Genomic DNA, 8,734 nt, shown 5'->3' with positions numbered 1-8,734 from the left:
GTAACTTTCCCTATAAAGGGTTAATTGATCTGCGATAGTAAATCAGTGGTGGCGTCCTGCTCCTCTCCGGCCAGCAGGGGGCGCGTCGGGCCGGACAGGGAGAGCTCGGTCCGCTGCAGAGGAAGAGGAGGATGAAGATGCGGTGGAAACAAAGGGAACCCTGAAGGTTCTGGTTCTGAAGCTGGAGAGCAAACCAAGCTGCGTCTGGACCGGAGCAGCCGAACCTTCCCATGGTGAGTCTACAGCTGGACCCGCAGGGTTCCAACCGAACCGAACCGAACAGAACCTCTGCAGCAGGAGCGGATTCCAGGGAAATGGAGAGCGCGCGCGCACAGGTCGCTTTGTTCTGGGTCCTGGTCTGGAGACAGAAAGGTTCTGGGTCTGAAGGGGGGAGGGGGGGACTCCAGAACCATGGAAGAATCAGATCCGGATCAGTGAACGATCCGGATCTCTGCTTGTGGTCCGGGTCATTCAGAACCGTTTAGATCTGTGGGTTCCGGAACCATTCAGGCTTAAAGTGAAAGTTTCCCTTTTGTTTCAGGCTGATGAGGCTGCAGGGACCGAACCGGGTCCAGAGGAGGGAGGAGGAGGAGGAGGAGGAGGAGGAGGAGAGGTTACCATGGAAACCCCCAGCGCGCCAGTTTACTGCGTGTGTAGGAAACCAGACATCAACTGCTTCATGATGTGAGAAACTGAACCGATAATCTGAGGGTTCTGGGTCCAAATGGGTCTGGATTAAGGGTGGGTTGGTCCTGAGTTACCAGAACCTTCTACTCTGGACCAGCAGCAGGTCTCGGTCCAGCAGAGCATATTTCTAACCTTATATTTTCCTACAGCTTCAACTGGTCATCAGCCACATATCGCAGGTTTAACATCTGGAACTTTTTCTGAGAATATTTTAGTAACAAAATAACTTTAAGCAACTTTAAGGGTCTCTTCCAGATGATCCGCCTGATGTCTCACCTCGAACCCCGTGTCCATCTGTCCCGTCTTATTATAACATGATCAGCAGCCTGGTGAAGTCACAGCTCTGTCTGTGTTCCAGATCATGACAGGAAGGACAGGATGTGACATATAATCAACCAACATGATGTGGCTAAACCAGGGGTCTGCAACCTACGGCTCCGGAGCCACATGTGGCTCTTTGGACCCTCTGCAGCGGCTCTTAATAAAGGCTAAAATATATATAAAGAGCTAAATAATGCTATGAAATAAATACCAGCCTTAAAAGCTTTAATTGTTTTTATACGATGGATAAAGAATGAAATTAAAAGAACCGGAAATATGTTTTAGAGACATTTTTTCTTTTAATTAGCTTGGAATTTATGTGTTTTAATACTACTTTAAAAGCTAAAAATACAAACACTGTTAGTTGTTTAAGATGACGACTAATTTCCTATACCAGATAATAACAAAAAAAAAAAACAAATAGGTTTTTTTTTTGAAAAAGTCATACTTTGTGTCTCCAAACAACTTTTACTTGGTCTGACCCTGGGAGAAATGGCTCTGTGGTTATGAAAGGTTGCAGACCACTGGGCTAGACTCATTAGAATGGGGGGGCGCGCTTCACTTGGGAGGTTTTTATAATCAATCTGTCAATCAACTTTATTGTCAACTACAATTTACATTGCAATGATTTCAGTTTCAGTCCTAGTTGTTCATAACGATACATAACATACAGACTTTGCTCATCAGGTGTAGATGTAGCGCAGAGTCTTGTCCAGAGGAGGGCGCTCTTCTGTGTTGGGCCATGCGTCTGTGGAGAGGTTGTTTAGTTTCTCCAATATAAAGATCAGATCATTCCTCACTGCATTGAACTGCAGACACCCCTCCCCTCAGATTAGGTCTGGGGGGGTTTGTTGACTTTTCCTTTAACTAGATGAATGTCAGTCGATGTAAAGTTCTGTGTTTGCGCTCCAGAGGCTGCGACAGTTGCACCGAGTGGTTCCACGGTCAATGTGTTGGCATTTCCGAGAGGGCGGCCAAAGCCATCAGAGTTTGGTTCTGTCCGTCCTGCAGAGGTCAGTGTCCAGCACCATCGCCCCCTGCTGGCCGGATCTGTTGTTACAGCTGAGTGTTGTCTGCAGACAAAGACTCTTCTCTGGAGATCAAATACCGGCAGAAGAAGAACAAAGAGGCGGACCCTGAGAGAGACGAACGACCCGATGGAGAGAGAGGCTCCACCCCCCAGCCCAAAATCGACAGGAGGCGGGGTTCGCAGGTGATAACTTGGGTTACCCGATGACGTTCTTTCTCTGTACCGTTGCTCTCGTGACTGAAACCGTTTTCGCCGTAGATCAAGCGCTCGGCCCGGATGTGCGGAGAATGTGACGCCTGTCTGAGAACGGAGGACTGCGCTCAGTGTGATTTCTGCAAAGACATGAAGAAGTTTGGAGGTCCAAACAAGATCCGGCAAAAATGTCGCCTTCGCCAGTGCGAGGTCCGAGCCCGGGTACGTCAGCAGCATCCTGGTTGACATAGAGCAGAAAAAACTCCAGAGGTCCTCCGGGTTGCTGCCTTTTCCTCCTGATCATCAGTCTCTGTTTGCTGGAATGCATTTCTTAAATGAAGGGTAAAAACTCTCCAGAACTGACCCTCAAACTTCTCTTTAACCAATCCTTAGGTAGAGCTTGTCTTATCAGCCAATCACAGCCCATTGATTCAGAATTTGTGATAGTGCTGGATGCAGCTCTATTTTCCTACTGAAGAGGCTGATATTTGTCTTTGAGCAGAAAATGCTCCGTGTCCGAGATGAAGAGATGAGCCGGAGTGGCAGCAGGGGGCGGAGCCTGTCCATGAAGGGGGCGGGGCGCCTCTCAGAGGACGATGATGAAGAGGAGGAGGAGGAAGGGTTTAGTGAAAGCGAGCTGGAACTGTACGAGCAGTACAAAGCAGCAGGATACAGAGACCTGGTAAGGGACACATTCTAACCAATCAGATGTAAAGGATACGCTGCCTGACCAATCAGACGTCAGGGATCAAAAGTCCGGCAGCATTTTCCCAATTAGCCAAAGGTAAAGGAGCAACTTCCTGTCCTGTGATGCTTCATCCTTTTTGCAGGTGTGGCACACTGAGGAGGAGGAGGAGGAAGACGCCCAGTCGGACTCACTGAGGAAGAAGGCGGTAAAGGTGAAACATGTGAAGAGGCGGGACAAGAAGCCAGAGAAAAAGGTGCATCCTGGTAGACGGAGGAGTAGCTGATGTCATTGATGATGTCACTAACTCGGCTGTGCTCCTGCAGAAGTCTGTTTCCGTTCCCAAAGAGGAGGCCAAACCACGGCGTCACAAAGTGAAGCAGCGCCACAGGGAGCGCGTGCGGCATAGCGAGCGAGCCGGGGAAGGCGCGGCCAAAGAGGCAGGCGGTGCTATGAGGCAATGTTTGGGTCCAGGCTGTGTGGAACCGGCCAGGACCGGTTCCAAGTACTGCTCTGAGGACTGTGGCATGAAGCTGGCTGCTAAGTAAGCGTGAAGACGGGACGGTGCCACCAGCGGTCAGAGCTGCATCTAAATCTGTCTGTGTCCCACAGCCGGATCTACGAAATCCTGCCTCAGAGGATCCAGCAGTGGCAACAGAGTCCCTGCGTGGCCGAAGAGATGGGGCGGAGACAGCTGGAGCGAATCAGGAGGGAGCAGCAGGCCGCCAGGCTCCGCCTCACGCTAATGGAGAAACGCTTTCATGAACTGGAAGCCATCATTGCCAACGCCAAGCAGCAGCANGTAGTAAAGTAAAGTAAAAATATCAGAAAAATCTACTTGAGTACAGTAACGAAGTATTTGTACTTCGTTACTTCCCATCTCTGGTTTTAATACTATTTTAAAAGCTAAAAATACAAACACTGTTAGTTGTTTAAGATGACTAATTTCCTATACCAGATAATAACAAAAAAAACCCAAATAGGTTGTTTTTTTTGAAAAAGTCATACTTTGTGTCTCCAAACAACTTTTACTTGGTCTGACCCTGGGAGAAATGGCTCTGTGGTTATGAAAGGTTGCAGACCACTGGGCTAGACTCATTAGAATGGGGGGGCGCGCTTCACTTGGGAGGTTTTTATAATCAATCTGTCAATCAACTTTATTGTCAACTACAATTTACATTGCAATGATTTCAGTTTCAGTCCTAGTTGTTCATAACGATACATAACATACAGACTTTGCTCATCAGGTGTAGATGTAGCGCAGAGTCTTGTCCAGAGGAGGGCGCTCTTCTGTGTTGGGCCATGCGTCTGTGGAGAGGTTGTTTAGTTTCTCCAATATAAAGATCAGATCATTCCTCACTGCATTGAACTGCAGACACCCCTCCCCTCAGATTAGGTCTGGGGGGGTTTGTTGACTTTTCCTTTAACTAGATGAATGTCAGTCGATGTAAAGTTCTGTGTTTGCGCTCCAGAGGCTGCGACAGTTGCACCGAGTGGTTCCACGGTCAATGTGTTGGCATTTCCGAGAGGGCGGCCAAAGCCATCAGAGTTTGGTTCTGTCCGTCCTGCAGAGGTCAGTGTCCAGCACCATCGCCCCCTGCTGGCCGGATCTGTTGTTACAGCTGAGTGTTGTCTGCAGACAAAGACTCTTCTCTGGAGATCAAATACCGGCAGAAGAAGAACAAAGAGGCGGACCCTGAGAGAGACGAACGACCCGATGGAGAGAGAGGCTCCACCCCCCAGCCCAAAATCGACAGGAGGCGGGGTTCGCAGGTGATAACTTGGGTTACCCGATGACGTTCTTTCTCTGTACCGTTGCTCTCGTGACTGAAACCGTTTTCGCCGTAGATCAAGCGCTCGGCCCGGATGTGCGGAGAATGTGACGCCTGTCTGAGAACGGAGGACTGCGCTCAGTGTGATTTCTGCAAAGACATGAAGAAGTTTGGAGGTCCAAACAAGATCCGGCAAAAATGTCGCCTTCGCCAGTGCGAGGTCCGAGCCCGGGTACGTCAGCAGCATCCTGGTTGACATAGAGCAGAAAAAACTCCAGAGGTCCTCCGGGTTGCTGCCTTTTCCTCCTGATCATCAGTCTCTGTTTGCTGGAATGCATTTCTTAAATGAAGGGTAAAAACTCTCCAGAACTGACCCTCAAACTTCTCTTTAACCAATCCTTAGGTAGAGCTTGTCTTATCAGCCAATCACAGCCCATTGATTCAGAATTTGTGATAGTGCTGGATGCAGCTCTATTTTCCTACTGAAGAGGCTGATATTTGTCTTTGAGCAGAAAATGCTCCGTGTCCGAGATGAAGAGATGAGCCGGAGTGGCAGCAGGGGGCGGAGCCTGTCCATGAAGGGGGCGGGGCGCCTCTCAGAGGACGATGATGAAGAGGAGGAGGAGGAAGGGTTTAGTGAAAGCGAGCTGGAACTGTACGAGCAGTACAAAGCAGCAGGATACAGAGACCTGGTAAGGGACACATTCTAACCAATCAGATGTAAAGGATACGCTGCCTGACCAATCAGACGTCAGGGATCAAAAGTCCGGCAGCATTTTCCCAATTAGCCAAAGGTAAAGGAGCAACTTCCTGTCCTGTGATGCTTCATCCTTTTTGCAGGTGTGGCACACTGAGGAGGAGGAGGAGGAAGACGCCCAGTCGGACTCACTGAGGAAGAAGGCGGTAAAGGTGAAACATGTGAAGAGGCGGGACAAGAAGCCAGAGAAAAAGGTGCATCCTGGTAGACGGAGGAGTAGCTGATGTCATTGATGATGTCACTAACTCGGCTGTGCTCCTGCAGAAGTCTGTTTCCGTTCCCAAAGAGGAGGCCAAACCACGGCGTCACAAAGTGAAGCAGCGCCACAGGGAGCGCGTGCGGCATAGCGAGCGAGCCGGGGAAGGCGCGGCCAAAGAGGCAGGCGGTGCTATGAGGCAATGTTTGGGTCCAGGCTGTGTGGAACCGGCCAGGACCGGTTCCAAGTACTGCTCTGAGGACTGTGGCATGAAGCTGGCTGCTAAGTAAGCGTGAAGACGGGACGGTGCCACCAGCGGTCAGAGCTGCATCTAAATCTGTCTGTGTCCCACAGCCGGATCTACGAAATCCTGCCTCAGAGGATCCAGCAGTGGCAACAGAGTCCCTGCGTGGCCGAAGAGATGGGGCGGAGACAGCTGGAGCGAATCAGGAGGGAGCAGCAGGCCGCCAGGCTCCGCCTCACGCTAATGGAGAAACGCTTTCATGAACTGGAAGCCATCATTGCCAACGCCAAGCAGCAGCAGGTTCAGCAAGACGAGGAGGTAAGAGACTTAGAGTTCTCTGCCCATCTCTGACAATCTCTGACCGCCGCTAACCGTCTCTAACCATCTTTAACCGCCTCTGACCATCTCTAAATGTCACTAACCCTCTCTGACTGTCTCTGACCATCCCTAACCTTTTCTGACCAGCTCTGACCGTCTGTAACCCTATCTGACTATCTCTAAATGTCTCTGACCATCTCTGACCGTCTCTAGCCATATCTGACCATCTCTTACCACCTCTGACCGTCTCTAGCCATATCTGACCATCTCTTACCATCTCTGACCGTCTCTGACCATCTCTAGCCGTATATGACCATCTCTTACCATCTCTGACAGTCTCTGACCATCTCTAGCCGTATCTGACCATCTCTGACCGTCTCTAGCCGTATCTGACCATCTCTGACTGTCTCTAGCCGTATCTGACCATCTCTGACTGTCTCTAGCCGTATCTGACCATCTCTTACCATCTCTGACAGTCTCTGACCATCTCTAGCCGTATCTGACCATCTCTGACCGTCTCTAGCCGTATCTGACCATCTCTTACCATCTCTGACCGTCTCTAGCCATATCTGACCATCTCCTACCATCTCCTACCATCTCTTACCATCTCTGACCAGCTCTGACTGTCTCTAGCCATATCTGACTATCTCCTACCATCTCTTACCATCTCTGACCGTCTCTAGCCATATCTGACTATCTCCTACCATCTCTGACCGTTTTTAGCCGTATCTGACCATCTCTTACCATCTCTGACCATCTCTGACCGTCTCTAGCCATATCTGACCATCTCCTACCATCTCTTACCATCTCTGACCGTCTCTAGACGTATCTGACCATCTCTACATGTCTGCAGGTTGCAGAAGGAGATGGCGATGACACAGACCTGCAGATTTTCTGCGTGTCCTGCAGCCACCCCGTAAACCCCAAGGTGGCGCTGCGACACATGGAGAGGTGCTATGCTAAGGTGAGCTCAGGACTCAGGTTTCTCCACCTTCCTGGATTTTCCCACATTCAGTCTGGTTCCAGCCTCGTAGCATTGAAGGCCACATGGATGTCAAAGAAGGATGCCTCCCAGAGTTCTGCCAGTCCGTCATCTGAACGGCAAGGGAGGACGAACCACCTGTTAACAAAGCAGCCAGGAGAACCTTGATGACTTGGTTGGGAGGATGTGTCCACAGTCATCCATGCTGTGTGTCCTGCTGTTTGTCCTCCAGGGGACTTTACAGGCACCTGTAACATGGACCTCAAAGGAGAGAAGAAGTCAAAATATTTGGCCTGTAAAGAAACACTGTAGAGAATAAAAAACAGATCCTCAGCCTGAGCACAGTGTACCTTCAGGGAAGCATTGCGGTGCCAGTATCATTCTTTGGGACAGGGAAGCTGTTCAAGTTGGGAGATGGGTGGAGCTAAACCCTAAACCGTTCTGAAGGAAAACCTGTTGGACGCTGATGAGAACCCGAGTCTAAGATGAAGGTCCGCCTTCCTGCTGGAGAACCTCCCACAACATCCAGCCAGAAATATGATGGAGAGTTACAGTCTGAGGGAACCTGCAGACTGTAGATGTTCTCAGCTGGGAGACGGGTCCAGAATACCGGCTGATGTTTCAGATCTTTTTAGTAAACTTTTGAAACTATGACTCGTTTTCTTCCAATGCTGTTGGTCCAATAAGAGTAGAAATCAGTTACATGAGCTCAATCAGAGATGTTATCACATCTTCTGTGAAGCTGAGGAGAACCAGAACAGTTCCTCTGCTCCTTCCATGATGTTGGAGATGATCCTCCTGAAACTTCTGTCTCACCCTCTGTCTCTGTGTGTCTAACAGTACGAGAGCCAGACTTCCTTTGGTTCCATGTATCCGACTCGCATTGAGGGGTAAGACCTCCGTCCTCTTGTCTCCCTCGCATCTCCTGTCTGCGTCTCTCACATGTCCGATGTCTCTGCTGTCCCTCGGTCACAGGGCAACACGGCTTTTCTGTGACGTCTACAACCCTCAGAGTAAGACCTACTGTAAGAGACTGCAGGTTCTGTGTCCAGAACATTCCAGAGATCCAAAGGTAGGTTCCCTCTGAAGAGAACCATCCTGATCTACTGAAAATGAAGATTGGATCACGGATGGATGACTGATGGAAGACGGATGGATGACTGATGGATGACGGTTGGATGACTGATGGATGACGGTTGGATGATGGATGGATGATAGTTGGATGATCGTTGGATGACGGATAGATGATGGTTGGATGATGGTTGGATGATAGTTGGATGATGGTTGGACGATGGATTGATGATGGATGGATGGAAGATTGGATGATGGATGGATGATGGATGGATGATGGTTGGATGATAGTTGGATGATGGATGGATGGAAGGTTCGATGATGGATGGATTATGGTTGGATGATGGTTGGATGATGGATGGATGGAAGGTTGGATGATGGTTGGATGGAAGGTTGGATGATGGATGGATGGAAGATTGGATGATGGATGGATGATGGTTGGATGATGGATAGATGATGGATTTCTCATGCTGACAGAT

General features: G+C 49.6%; 2 protein-coding genes across 2 annotated transcripts; both read left to right on the top strand.

Annotated features, from left to right (window-relative positions):
• The first annotated feature begins 79 nt into the window (after nucleotides 1-79).
• Nucleotides 80-3,729, top strand: LOC107099377 (CXXC-type zinc finger protein 1-like). The gene is made up of 9 exons (XM_015397476.1): nucleotides 80-233; nucleotides 542-684; nucleotides 1,921-2,021; nucleotides 2,088-2,221; nucleotides 2,297-2,452; nucleotides 2,733-2,912; nucleotides 3,061-3,171; nucleotides 3,242-3,459; nucleotides 3,528-3,729. The coding sequence occupies exons 1-9, from the start codon at nucleotides 231-233 to the stop codon at nucleotides 3,727-3,729; spliced, it is 1,248 nt and encodes a 415-aa protein (XP_015252962.1). The 5' UTR covers nucleotides 80-230.
• A 600-nt stretch (nucleotides 3,730-4,329) lies between these two features.
• On the top strand, nucleotides 4,330-8,318 carry LOC107099357 (CXXC-type zinc finger protein 1-like). The gene is made up of 10 exons (XM_015397442.1): nucleotides 4,330-4,488; nucleotides 4,555-4,688; nucleotides 4,764-4,919; nucleotides 5,200-5,379; nucleotides 5,528-5,638; nucleotides 5,709-5,926; nucleotides 5,995-6,202; nucleotides 7,056-7,166; nucleotides 8,025-8,074; nucleotides 8,160-8,318. Exons 1-10 carry the CDS (start codon nucleotides 4,347-4,349, stop codon nucleotides 8,269-8,271), a joined length of 1,422 nt encoding a protein of 473 aa, XP_015252928.1. The 5' UTR covers nucleotides 4,330-4,346; the 3' UTR covers nucleotides 8,272-8,318.
• The last annotated feature ends 416 nt before the right edge of the window (nucleotides 8,319-8,734 follow it).

The sequence above is a fragment of the Cyprinodon variegatus genome, unplaced genomic scaffold (assembly GCF_000732505.1).
Source record: "Cyprinodon variegatus isolate N-32 unplaced genomic scaffold, C_variegatus-1.0 Scaffold28, whole genome shotgun sequence".
NCBI lineage: Eukaryota > Metazoa > Chordata > Actinopteri > Cyprinodontiformes > Cyprinodontidae > Cyprinodon > Cyprinodon variegatus.
This window is presented reverse-complemented; position numbering and strand designations above follow the sequence as displayed.